Below are 15109 nucleotides of genomic sequence, written 5' to 3'. Positions count from 1 at the left end.
GTTCACACTGCACCACTACACCTGGAGTTATAACACTAGTTCACACTGCACCATTTCACCTGGAGTTATAACACTAGTTCACACTGCACCGTTTCACCTGGAGTTATAACACTAGTTCACACTGCACCACTACACCTGGAGTTATAACACTAGTTCACACTGCACCACTACACCTGGAGTTATAACACTAGTTCACACTGCACCACTACACCTGGAGTTATAACACTAGTTCACACTGCACCGTTTCACCTGGAGTTATAACACTAGTTCACACTGCACCACTACACCTGGAGTTATAGCACTAGTTCACACTGCACCACTACACCTGGAGTTATAACACTAGTTCACACTGCACCGTTTCACCTGGAGTTATAACACTAGTTCACACTGCACCGTTTCACCTGGAGTTATAACACTAGTTCACACTGCACCGTTTCACCTGGAGTTATAACACTAGTTCACACTGCACCACTACACCTGGAGTTATAACACTAGTTCACACTGCACCGTTTCACCTGGAGTTATTACACTAGTTCATACTGCACCACTACACCTGGAGTTATAACACTAGTTCACACTGCACCACTACACCTGGAGTTATAACACTAGTTCACACTGCAACACTACACCTGGAGTTATAACACTAGTTCACACTGCACCGTTTCACCTGGAGTTATAACACTAGTTCACACTGCCCCACTACACCTGGAGTTATAACACTAGTTCACACTGCACCACTACACCTGGAGTTATAACACTAGTTCACACTGCACCACTACACCTGGAGTTATAACACTAGTTCACACTGCACTGTTTCACCTGGAGTTATAACACTAGTTCACACTGCACCACTACACCTGGAGTTATAACACTAGTTCACACTGCACCACTACACCTGGAGTTATAACACTAGTTTACACTGCACCACTACACCTGGAGTTATAACACTAGTTCACACTGCACCACTACACCTGGAGTTATAACACTAGTTCACACTGCACCACTACACCTGGAGTTATAACTCTAGTTCACACTGCACCGTTTCACCTGGAGTTATAACACTAGTTCACACTGCACCACTACACCTGGAGTTATAACACTAGTTCACACTGCACCACTACACCTGGAGTTATAACACTAGTTCACACTGCACCACTACACCTGGAGTTATAACACTAGTTCACACTGCACCGTTTCACCTGGAGTTATAACACTAGTTCACACTGCACCACTACACCTGGAGTTATAACACTAGTTCACACTGCACCACTACACCTGGAGTTATAACACTAGTTCACACTGCACCACTACACCTGGAGTTATAACACTAGTTCACACTGCACCACTACACCTGGAGTTATAACACTAGTTCACACTGCACCACTACACCTGGAGTTATAACACTAGTTCACACTGCACCGTTTCACCTGGAGTTATAACAATAGTTCACACTGCACCACTACACCTGGAGTTATAACACTAGTTCACACTGCACCACTACACCTGGAGTTATAACTCTAGTTCACACTGCCCCACTACACCTGGAGTTATAACACTAGTTCACACTGCACCACTACACCTGGAGTTATAACACTAGTTCACACTGCACCACTACACCTGGAGTTATAACACTAGTTCACACTGCACTGTTTCACCTGGAGTTATAACACTAGTTCACACTGCACCACTACACCTGGAGTTATAACACTAGTTCACACTGCACCACTACACCTGAAGTTATAACACTAGTTCACACTGCACAGTTTCACCTGGAGTTATAACACTAGTTCACACTGCACCACTACACCTGGAGTTATAACACTAGTTCACACTGCACCACTACACCTGGAGTTATAACACTAGTTTACACTGCACCACTACACCTGGAGTTATAACACTAGTTCACACTGCACCGTTTCACCTGGAGTTATAACACTAGTTCACACTGCACCACTACACCTGGAGTTATAACACTAGTTTACACTGCACCACTACACCTGGAGTTATAACACTAGTTCACACTGCACCACTACACCTGGAGTTATAACACTAGTTCACACTGCACCACTACACCTGGAGTTATAACACTAGTTTACACTGCACCACTACACCTGGAGTTATAACACTAGTTCACACTGCACCACTACACCTGGAGTTAGAACACTAGTTCACACTGCACCACTACACCTGGAGTTATAACACTAGTTCACACTGCACCGTTTCACCTGGAGTTATAACACTAGTTCACACTGCACCACTACACCTGGAGTTATAACACTAGTTCACACTGCATCACTACACCTGGAGTTATAACACTAGTTCACACTGCACCACTACACCTGGAGTTATAACACTAGTTCACACTGCACCACTACACCTGGAGTTATAACACTAGTTCACACTGCACCACTACACCTGGAGTTATAACACTAGTTCACACTGCACCGTTTCACCTGGAGTTATAACACTAGTTCACACTGCACCACTACACCTGGAGTTATAACACTAGTTCACACTGCACCACTACACCTGGAGTTATAACTCTAGTTCACACTGCCCCACTACACCTGGAGTTATAACACTAGTTCACACTGCACCACTACACCTGGAGTTATAACACTAGTTCACACTGCACCACTACACCTGGAGTTATAACACTAGTTCACACTGCACTGTTTCACCTGGAGTTATAACACTAGTTCACACTGCACCACTACACCTGGAGTTATAACACTAGTTCACACTGCACCACTACACCTGGAGTTATAACACTAGTTCACACTGCACCGTTTCACCTGGAGTTATAACACTAGTTCACACTGCACCACTACACCTGGAGTTATAACACTAGTTTACACTGCACCACTACACCTGGAGTTATAACACTAGTTCACACTGCACCACTACACCTGGAGTTATAACACTAGTTCACACTGCACCACTACACCTGGAGTTATAACACTAGTTTACACTGCACCACTACACCTGGAGTTATAACACTAGTTCACACTGCACCACTACACCTGGAGTTAGAACACTAGTTCACACTGCACCACTACACCTGGAGTTATAACACTAGTTCACACTGCACCGTTTCACCTGGAGTTATAACACTAGTTCACACTGCACCACTACACCTGGAGTTATAACACTAGTTCACACTGCATCACTACACCTGGAGTTATAACACTAGTTCACACTGCACCACTACACCTGGAGTTATAACACTAGTTCACACTGCACCACTACACCTGGAGTTATAACACTAGTTCACACTGCACCACTACACCTGGAGTTATAACACTAGTTCACACTGCACCGTTTCACCTGGAGTTATAACACTAGTTCACACTGCACCACTACACCTGGAGTTATAACACTAGTTCACACTGCACCACTACACCTGGAGTTATAACTCTAGTTCACACTGCCCCACTACACCTGGAGTTATAACACTAGTTCACACTGCACCACTACACCTGGAGTTATAACACTAGTTCACACTGCACCACTACACCTGGAGTTATAACACTAGTTCACACTGCACTGTTTCACCTGGAGTTATAACACTAGTTCACACTGCACCACTACACCTGGAGTTATAACACTAGTTCACACTGCACCACTACACCTGGAGTTATAACACTAGTTCACACTGCACAGTTTCACCTGGAGTTATAACACTAGTTCACACTGCACCACTACACCTGGAGTTATAACACTAGTTCACACTGCACCACTACACCTGGAGTTATAACACTAGTTTACACTGCACCACTACACCTGGAGTTATAACACTAGTTCACACTGCACAGTTTCACCTGGAGTTATAACACTAGTTCACACTGCACCACTACACCTGGAGTTATAACACTAGTTCACACTGCACCACTACACCTGGAGTTATAACACTAGTTCACACTGCACCACTACACCTGGAGTTATAACACTAGTTCACACTGCACCGTTTCACCTGGAGTTATAACAATAGTTCACACTGCACCACTACACCTGGAGTTATAACACTAGTTCACACTGCACCACTACACCTGGAGTTATAACTCTAGTTCACACTGCCCCACTACACCTGGAGTTATAACACTAGTTCACACTGCACCACTACACCTGGAGTTATAACACTAGTTCACACTGCACCACTACACCTGGAGTTATAACACTAGTTCACACTGCACTGTTTCACCTGGAGTTATAACACTAGTTCACACTGCACCACTACACCTGGAGTTATAACACTAGTTCACACTGCACCACTACACCTGAAGTTATAACACTAGTTCACACTGCACAGTTTCACCTGGAGTTATAACACTAGTTCACACTGCACCACTACACCTGGAGTTATAACACTAGTTCACACTGCACCACTACACCTGGAGTTATAACACTAGTTTACACTGCACCACTACACCTGGAGTTATAACACTAGTTCACACTGCACCGTTTCACCTGGAGTTATAACACTAGTTCACACTGCACCACTACACCTGGAGTTATAACACTAGTTTACACTGCACCACTACACCTGGAGTTATAACACTAGTTCACACTGCACCACTACACCTGGAGTTATAACACTAGTTCACACTGCACCACTACACCTGGAGTTATAACACTAGTTTACACTGCACCACTACACCTGGAGTTATAACACTAGTTCACACTGCACCACTACACCTGGAGTTAGAACACTAGTTCACACTGCACCACTACACCTGGAGTTATAACACTAGTTCACACTGCACCGTTTCACCTGGAGTTATAACACTAGTTCACACTGCACCACTACACCTGGAGTTATAACACTAGTTCACACTGCATCACTACACCTGGAGTTATAACACTAGTTCACACTGCACCACTACACCTGGAGTTATAACACTAGTTCACACTGCACCACTACACCTGGAGTTATAACACTAGTTCACACTGCACCACTACACCTGGAGTTATAACACTAGTTCACACTGCACCGTTTCACCTGGAGTTATAACACTAGTTCACACTGCACCACTACACCTGGAGTTATAACACTAGTTCACACTGCACCACTACACCTGGAGTTATAACTCTAGTTCACACTGCCCCACTACACCTGGAGTTATAACACTAGTTCACACTGCACCACTACACCTGGAGTTATAACACTAGTTCACACTGCACCACTACACCTGGAGTTATAACACTAGTTCACACTGCACTGTTTCACCTGGAGTTATAACACTAGTTCACACTGCACCACTACACCTGGAGTTATAACACTAGTTCACACTGCACCACTACACCTGGAGTTATAACACTAGTTCACACTGCACAGTTTCACCTGGAGTTATAACACTAGTTCACACTGCACCACTACACCTGGAGTTATAACACTAGTTCACACTGCACCACTACACCTGGAGTTATAACACTAGTTTACACTGCACCACTACACCTGGAGTTATAACACTAGTTCACACTGCACAGTTTCACCTGGAGTTATAACACTAGTTCACACTGCACCACTACACCTGGAGTTATAACACTAGTTCACACTGCACCACTACACCTGGAGTTATAACACTAGTTCACACTGCATCACTACACCTGGAGTTATAACACTAGTTCACACTGCACCACTACACCTGGAGTTATAACACTAGTTCACACTGCACCACTACACCTGGAGTTATAACACTAGTTCACACTGCACCGTTTCACCTGGAGTTATAACAATAGTTCACACTGCACCACTACACCTGGAGTTATAACACTAGTTCACACTGCACCACTACACCTGGAGTTATAACTCTAGTTCACACTGCCCCACTACACCTGGAGTTATAACACTAGTTCACACTGCACCACTACACCTGGAGTTATAACACTAGTTCACACTGCACCACTACACCTGGAGTTATAACACTAGTTCACACTGCACTGTTTCACCTGGAGTTATAACACTAGTTCACACTGCACCACTACACCTGGAGTTATAACACTAGTTCACACTGCACCACTACACCTGGAGTTATAACACTAGTTCACACTGCACAGTTTCACCTGGAGTTATAACACTAGTTCACACTGCACCACTACACCTGGAGTTATAACACTAGTTCACACTGCACCACTACACCTGGAGTTATAACACTAGTTTACACTGCACCACTACACCTGGAGTTATAACACTAGTTCACACTGCACCGTTTCACCTGGAGTTATAACACTAGTTCACACTGCACCACTACACCTGGAGTTATAACACTAGTTTACACTGCACCACTACACCTGGAGTTATAACACTAGTTCACACTGCACCACTACACCTGGAGTTATAACACTAGTTCACACTGCACCACTACACCTGGAGTTATAACACTAGTTTACACTGCACCACTACACCTGGAGTTATAACACTAGTTCACACTGCACCACTACACCTGGAGTTAGAACACTAGTTCACACTGCACCACTACACCTGGAGTTATAACACTAGTTCACACTGCACCGTTTCACCTGGAGTTATAACACTAGTTCACACTGCACCACTACACCTGGAGTTATAACACTAGTTCACACTGCATCACTACACCTGGAGTTATAACACTAGTTCACACTGCACCACTACACCTGGAGTTATAACACTAGTTCACACTGCACCACTACACCTGGAGTTATAACACTAGTTCACACTGCACCACTACACCTGGAGTTATAACACTAGTTCACACTGCACCGTTTCACCTGGAGTTATAACACTAGTTCACACTGCACCACTACACCTGGAGTTATAACACTAGTTCACACTGCACCACTACACCTGGAGTTATAACTCTAGTTCACACTGCCCCACTACACCTGGAGTTATAACACTAGTTCACACTGCACCACTACACCTGGAGTTATAACACTAGTTCACACTGCACCACTACACCTGGAGTTATAACACTAGTTCACACTGCACTGTTTCACCTGGAGTTATAACACTAGTTCACACTGCACCACTACACCTGGAGTTATAACACTAGTTCACACTGCACCACTACACCTGGAGTTATAACACTAGTTCACACTGCACAGTTTCACCTGGAGTTATAACACTAGTTCACACTGCACCACTACACCTGGAGTTATAACACTAGTTCACACTGCACCACTACACCTGGAGTTATAACACTAGTTTACACTGCACCACTACACCTGGAGTTATAACACTAGTTCACACTGCACAGTTTCACCTGGAGTTATAACACTAGTTCACACTGCACCACTACACCTGGAGTTATAACACTAGTTCACACTGCACCACTACACCTGGAGTTATAACACTAGTTCACACTGCATCACTACACCTGGAGTTATAACACTAGTTCACACTGCACCACTACACCTGGAGTTATAACACTAGTTCACACTGCACCGTTTTACAACCGATCTGATCTATAACAAGTTTATAGATCTCAATATTTTTGTAAATGCACATTTATCAATGTATACATTTTGTGTAGACACTTTAAAAAAATAATACTTGTAAACTGTCAGATATTGGATAGAGGTGCTGGTGTCAGATATTGGATAGAGGTGCTGGTGTCAGATATTGGATAGAGGTGCTGGTGTCAGATATTGGATAGAGGTGCTGGTGTCAGATATTGGATAGAGGTGCTGGTGTCAGATATTGGATAGAGGTGCTGGTGTCAGATATTGGATAGAGGTGATAGTGTCAGATATTGGATAGAGGTGCTGGTGTCAGATATTGGATAGAGGTGCTGGTGTCAGATATTGGATAGAGGTGCTGGTGTCAGATATTGGATAGAGGTGCTGGTGTCAGATATTGGATAGAGGTGATAGTGTCAGATATTGAATAGAGGTGATAGTGTCAGATATGGAATAGAGGTGCTGGTGTCAGATATTGGATAGAGGTGCTGGTGTCAGATATTGGATAGAGGTGCTGGTGTCAGATTTGGATAGAGGTGATAGTGTCAGATATTGAATAGAGGTGATAGTGTCAGATATTGGATAGAGGTGCTGGTGTCAGATATGGATAGAGGTGATAGTGTCAGATCTGGATAGAGGTGCTGGTGTCAGATATTGGATAGAGGTGATAGTGTCAGATCTGGATAGAGTGGATTATTATCATATCAAATGTACTGATGTGGTCAAATTATATGGGCATGTTGCATGAATTCACAATACACAAAATATATATTTTTTTAATACTCTCACAATTTCACACATTTTCAACATACAGTATATATTTATTGGCGGCAGGTAGCCTGGTGTGTAGGAGCGTTGGGCCAGTAACCGAAAGTTTGCTGGATCGAATCCCGAGCTGACAAGATACACATCTGTCGTTCTGCCCGTGAGCATGGCAGTTAACCCACTGTTCCCTGGGCGCCATTGACGTTTGATTGATAACTGACCCTCCTGCTAGATAGGGGTCCAGCTAGGTACCTAGTGTAGGACTGACTGACCCTCCTGCTAGAAGAGCCACACTTCCAGGAGGCTGCAGAAGGAGAGAGGCTGTGTGGTTGGTCCTTCAGTAAGTTTATTGTTATTATAGTGGTCATGTTTGATTGACATTTTCTGTACATTGTTGTGACCCTGAATTAAAGCAACAGACAGCAAGAACATGTTGAACCATCCTGCCTGTCTACTCTGCCTGGTCTCCACACCTCCAGGGGTTGACTACAACTGTTGATCTGAAGCTGTGAACAAAGACAGGGGTCCAGTTCCCCAAGAAGGTTGATCATCCTGGAACACGACTCCGTTCCTTTTCTCAACACCATGTCGATGATGTCACGTGCCTTCTCTGCCCTCTCAGCTATCACCTTCACTGACTCCATTTCCTCCTGGTTGATGACTGTGTGTTGCAGGAGGCTGTCCAGCAGACCATCCAGGACAGGTCCTGATACTCGTTTCACAAACTCTGTCCGTACAGAACGCAGCTGCTGCTCTACAGAACCAGTCAGACTGCTCTCAGCCGGACCTCCTGCCCCCAACACAGCACCTAAGAGAGTCAGGTTACAAAATGTCATTGGGGCATTCAGAACCAGGTTAATCTACATCAAGTCCTGGAGGAGATGTCATTGGGGCATTCAGAACCAGGCTAATCTACATCAAGTCCTGGAGGAGATGTCATTGGGCCATTCAGAACCAGGCTGATCTACATCAAGTCCTGTAGGATATGTCATTGGGGCATTCAGAACCAGGCTAATCTGCATCAAGTCCTGGAGGAGATGTCATTGGGGCATTCAGAACCAGGCTAATCTACATCAAGTCCTGGAGGAGATGTCATTGTTCTTGAAGACAGTCTTTTATAATCAGGACTAGTCCGGGTCCTACAGTAAACCACGTTGACTGACCCTCAAGTCATTGGTTTGTACCTCTCCTGTTTACTTACTAGTTGAATGGGTTTCAGTGATGTATTCATCTGAAAGAAACAAAAATAGGTTTTATCACTCTAAATAGCATCGGTCAGAAAATAACACAGTTATGATTGACATCTGCTCCTACCTATTGGTACCATCTCTCTCCATACTGTCCTCTCATCATCCCCGATTAACTCCATCTCAATGTCCACACCTGTGTTTCCCATTATCATCTTACAACAGCTTGGTGTGGTGTCTGCAGGTAACAGCTGAATCTTCTGTAGGAGGCCATATGGTGCAACGATTGAGACAACAGACAGAGAGAGAAAGAAATAGTGCAATAGAATGATATTCCAGTTCTTCATATACAATATGACAGATTCATGTCCTCAGCCTGATAAAACTACACCTCTGGATTTATGGAAGTGGAGAGGGGATTCTTGAGTGCAAACCAACTGTTCAGCTTTAACGACCCGTTTGGACTTGACAGGACCAATTCTGAATATCCTTGGGACACCTGATTTTTCTCCCGTTCCTGAACAGCCTACAAAATGAGCAATGTAGTAGTCAGTCAGAACAATGTAGTCTCGTAATTCACACACCATGCAGCTCACTGAGCAATCCATTTTTGTCAACAACAAAAAATGTGTATGCTTTTGTTTTACTATCCCTATTTTACCAGGATATTATTTTAAAGGTGTACCAGGTAAGTTGACTGAGAGGAGATTCTCTTTTACAGCAATGACCTGGAGAAGAGTTACAGGGGAGAGGAGAGGGGGAAAATGAGCCAATTGGAAGCTGGGGATGATTAGGTAGCCATGATGGTATGAGGGCCAGATTGGGAATTTAGCCAGGTAACCGGGGTTAACTGAGAAACCAATGTTGGTCATAGTTTCTATTGTATTAATGAATGTTACAACAGAAATAGATTTCTCACAGAGCTGCATGTTGTCTTTGTAATCTAGAGATTTTCAACAAACTATCAGCTATCCTTCAGTAGGTTTCAACATCCTGTTGTCACTTCAGTGATAGTGTCTCACCTCTTTCTGACTAGAGTTTCTGAGGAGCAGGTACAGCCTTGAAATGACTGTTGACCTTTTTACTGCCATGTAGAGGACCACATCACAGTGGACATCTACGTTCCAAGACAGTAATCTCAGTACAACAGAGATAAGTGAGAACTTGGGATGGAGAATCTTAACATGGAATCTGGTGACCTCATGCACTTCCTCTAAAGACACTCCATGTTCCTCTACATGAAGAATCTTCATGTCATTCCTCAGGGAAGGGTTGGTCCCTGAACCACACAATACAAAGGAGATAGAAAGACATTTTATTATTCATTATTCTAAAAAAACACAAAGAATATGCAGTACCAGATCACAGTAAACTCAAACTCCCAGAATAATGAATTCATTATTTCAGGAAGTGAAACTCAGTTACATGGAAATGTCTTTCTGAATACTATTTCTACATGGTTTTACCTAAACAGACAAAGTGTGGCAGATGAACTTCCTCCAGTTCACCTAACTCCATAGTGATGTCCAGCAATGGACCACCTTGTGTGTACTGCATGTCTTTCAGAAGTTGACTGTAGGGTTCCCAGTTCCTGAAGTGATACTTCAGAATGACATCTCTCTCACACAGCCAGCGGAGCCCAGACACTGTGCACTCATAACTCCCTTTAGGTGTCCTGTGTCTGAGAGCAACAACAAGATATGGTAGAGAAGGTCAATGGTCAAATGGAGAGGTTGGATTAGAAGACTATTCCCAAAGGTAATAGGGAAATACACTAGCAAGTAGAATGAAATGTTAAAAGTAGTTATTTTACCTGAACATTGTCACTCCCTGGACAGTGGAAGTCAAGGGTTCAATCTGAAGCCAGTGTGTGGAGTCCTGAACAAGGACAAGCATGTCAGTAATACATATGGGGCCTGTTTCCTGGACACAGATTGAGTCTAGTGCTGGACTAAAAAGCATGCTCAATGGAAGTTTCAATAGAAAGTTCTTTAAGGTCCAGGACTAGACTAAATCTGTGTCCGGGAAACTGGCCCATTAACCAAAGTAACTAATCAAATGTATTTATTCAATGTTACACAGAATGCTGGGGATTTATCAACTAAACTGTCCAATGATAAAATATGAAAACAGCTAAAATCCTGCATGTCTACAAGCAGAACACAGGACTGTCTATATCCCAGTATGAATGGTTGGTCAGTACACACCTGGCTTTGAGACTGTGTTTATATTACTAAAGCAGAACCCAGGACTGTCTATATCCCAGTATGAATGGTTGGTCAGTACACACCTGGCTTTGAGACTGTGTTTATATTACTAAAGCAGAACACAGGACTGTCTATATCCCAGTATGAATGGTTGGTCACTACACACCTGGCTTTGAGACTGTGTTTATATTACTAAAGCAGAACACAGGACTGTCTATATCCCAGTATGAATGGTTGGTCAGTACACACCTGGCTTTGAGACTGTGTTTATATTACTAAAGCAGAACACAGGACTGTCTATATCCCAGTATGAATGGTTGGTCAGTACACACCTGGCTTTGAGACTGTGTTTATATTACTAAAGCAGAACACAGGACTGTCTATATCCCAGTATGAATGGTTGGTCAGTACACACCTGGCTGTGAGACTGTGTTTATATTACTAAAGCAGAACACAGGACTGTCTATATCCCAGTATGATTGGTTGGTCAGTACACACCTGGCTTTGAGACTGTGTTTATATTACTAAAGCAGAACCCAGGACTGTCTATATCCCAGTATGAATGGTTGGTGCAGTACACACCTGGCTTTGAGACTGTGGCTGACTCCTGCAGGTATGTAAAAGTAAGAATTGACATAATGACTTACCTCAACATGGTCACAAGTCTTACAGCTCTGAGGAATCCCTGAAGGCAAAAGTAGTTATTTAAAACGGACAATATCATGGAGTAATGAATTAATAATCATTAAATAGACTTGTAATAATAATTTATATAAGTGAGCAACAGTCACAGAATGTACACTCTTTAGTATACCATTATCTGACATTAGTGTTATATTAATGAATGTTTGTGGAAGCAGGAAACAACATCGTTCTGGTCCATGTTTTGTAGATGTTGGGGGCCTGATTTCTGGTAGATCCTATGATGAGAGCTTAAAGGTAGAGTCAGCTAAATGATGTTGTATGAGCAGCACCACAGATATTGTGATGAGCAAGATGCTTGACTTCTCTCTCAAACAGTCACACACAGTATCTGCCCATGTGCACGGGTTCTCTTCACTCTCTTACAGCGTGTTAGTCACGGGACCAAAACAGCAGAGAAGTTTAGCCTTGCTCTCCAATACTCTTAGTTGTTGTAGAAATATAATATAAATACATTTGTTTTGACCAAATAGATCATGATTGTGTTCCTTGCCTTGAAATCAACTACAATGAATGCTTTAAAACTATTTTGATTTAAAAACAATTAAATCAAATAACACTCACATTTCTCAGGTCCAGGCTTGATCCAACACTCTCCACCATGGTCTCTGGTGTCCTCAGGTCCAGGCTTGATCCAACACTCTCCACCATGGTCTCTGGTGTCCTCAGGTCCAGGCTTTATCCAACACTCTCCACCATGGTCTCTGGTGTCCTCAGGTCCAGGCTTTATCCAACTCTCTCCACCATGGTCTCTGGTGTCCTCAGGTCCAAACTCGATCCAACTCTCTCCACCATGGTCTCTGGTGTCCTCAGGTCCAGGCTTGATACAACACTCTACACCATGGTCTCTGGTGTCCTCAGGTCCAGGCTTTATCCAACACTCTCCACCATGGTCTCTGGTGTCCTCAGGTCCAGGCTTTATCCAACTCTCTCCACCATGGTCTCTGGTGTCCTCAGGTCCAGGCTTGATACAACTCTCTCCACCATGGTCTCTGGTGTCCTCAGGTCCAGGCTTTATCCAACACTCTCCACCATGGTCTCTGGTGTCCTCAGGTCCAGGCTTGATCCAACTCTCTACACCATGGTCTCTGGTGTCCTCAGGTCCAGGCTTGATACAACTCTCTCCACCATGGTCTCTGGTGTCCTCAGGTCCAGACTTTATCCAACACTCTCCACCATGGTCTCTGGTGTCCTCAGGTCCAGGCTTGATCCAACTCTCTCCACCATGGTCTCTGGTGTCCTCAGGTCCAGGCTTTATCCAACACTCTCCACCATGGTCTCTGGTGTCCTCAGGTCCAGGCTTGATCCAACACTCTCCACCATGGTCTCTGGTGTCCTCAGGTCCAGGCTTTATCCAACACTCTCCACCATGGTCTCTGGTGTCCTCAGGTCCAGGCTTGATCCAACTCTCTCCACCATGGTCTCTGGTGTCCTCAGGTCCAGGCTTGATACAACACTCTCCACCATGGTCTCTGGTGTCCTCAGGTCCAGGTTTGATCCAACACTCTCCACCATGGTCTCTGGTGTCCTCAGGTCCAGGTTTGATCCAACTCTCTCCACCATGGTCTTTGGTGTCCTCAGGTCCAGGCTTGATACAACTCTCTCCACCATGGTCTCTGGTGTCCTCAGGTCCAGGCTTGATCCAACTCTCTCCACCATGGTCTCTGGTGTCCTCAGGTCCAGGCTTGATCCAACTCTCTCCACCATGGTCTCTGGTGTCCTCAGGTTCAGGCTTGATCCAACTCTCTCCACCATGGTCTCTGGTGTCCTCAGGTCCAGGCTTGATACAACTCTCTCCACCATGGTCTCTGGTGTCCTCAGGTCCAGCCTTTATCCAACTCTCTCCACCATGGTCTCTGGTGTCCTCAGGTCCAGCCTTTATCCAACTCTCTCCACCATGGTCTCTGGTGTCCTCAGGTCCAGGCTTGATCCAACTCTCTCCACCATGGTCTCTGGTGTCCTCAGGTCCAGGCTTGATCCAACTCTCTCCACCATGGTCTCTGGTGTCCTCAGGTCCAGGCTTGATACAACTCTCTCCACCATGGTCTCTGGTGTCCTCAGGTCCAGGCTTGATCCAACTCTCTCCATCATGGTCTCTGGTGTCCTCAGGTCCAGGCTTGATCCAACTCTCTCCACCATGGTCTCTGGTGTCCTCAGGTCCAGGCTTGATACAACTCTCTCCACCATGGTCTCTGGTGTCCTCAGGTCCAGCCTTTATCCAACTCTCTCCACCATGGTCTCTGGTGTCCTCAGGTCCAGGCTTGATCCAACTCTCTCCACCATGGTCTCTGGTGTCCTCAGGTCCAGGCTTGATCCAACTCTCTGGTCTCTGGTGTTGGTAAAGCAGAAGGATAGACTGTGATTAAACTAAATAGTCTTCATAAGCAGTACAAAGGGTGTATAAAGGGTGACAGGACAGCTCCCTATGTAGGCTGCATTGCCTAAATGTGACATAACCCACTATGTCACCTTCCATAAAGTCAATACTGATGGTGACATTTAACTAAGCAAGTCAGTTCAGAACAAATTGTTATTTACAATGACGGCCTACACCAGCCAAACCCTCCCCTAACCCGGATGACGCTGGACCAATTGTGCGCCTAACACATTAAAACACACCACTACTACTACTAGTCTAACTGTCTGTAGGTCCAACAGAACACATTAAAACACACCACTACTACTACTAATCTACCCGTATTTTAGGTCCGACAGAACACATAAAACACACCACTACTACTAATCTAACTGTCTGTAGGTCCAACAGAACACATTAAAACACACCACTACTACTAATCTAACTGTCTGTAG

General features: G+C 44.4%; 1 protein-coding gene across 1 annotated transcript; it reads right to left on the bottom strand.

Annotated features, from left to right (window-relative positions):
- Positions 1-8197: 8197 nt before the first annotated feature.
- On the bottom strand, positions 8198-14774 carry LOC115124178 (uncharacterized). Its single transcript, XM_065004497.1, has 10 exons — positions 14760-14774; positions 12863-14627; positions 12244-12281; positions 11203-11267; positions 10856-11070; positions 10412-10668; positions 9781-9915; positions 9517-9649; positions 9404-9433; positions 8198-9010 (listed from the first exon to the last, which is right to left on the bottom strand). The coding sequence occupies exons 1-10, from the start codon at positions 14772-14774 to the stop codon at positions 8610-8612; spliced, it is 3054 nt and encodes a 1017-aa protein (XP_064860569.1). The 3' UTR covers positions 8198-8609.
- Positions 14775-15109: the final 335 nt, after the last annotated feature.

This window comes from Oncorhynchus nerka, linkage group LG18, assembly GCF_034236695.1.
Source record: "Oncorhynchus nerka isolate Pitt River linkage group LG18, Oner_Uvic_2.0, whole genome shotgun sequence".
Lineage (NCBI taxonomy): Eukaryota > Metazoa > Chordata > Actinopteri > Salmoniformes > Salmonidae > Oncorhynchus > Oncorhynchus nerka.
The sequence above is the reverse complement of the archived record's forward strand: the minus strand, read 5'-3'. Positions and strand labels throughout refer to the sequence as shown.

Coding starts and splice junctions, on each gene's coding strand:
- LOC115124178 (XM_065004497.1), bottom strand. Junction 11,268..12,243: donor AGACTTGTGACCATGTTGAG/GTAAGTCATTAT, acceptor GTCCTTGTTCAG/GACTCCACACACTGGCTTCA. Junction 9,916..10,411: donor GAAACTCTAGTCAGAAAGAG/GTGAGACACTAT, acceptor CTCATTTTGTAG/GCTGTTCAGGAACGGGAGAA.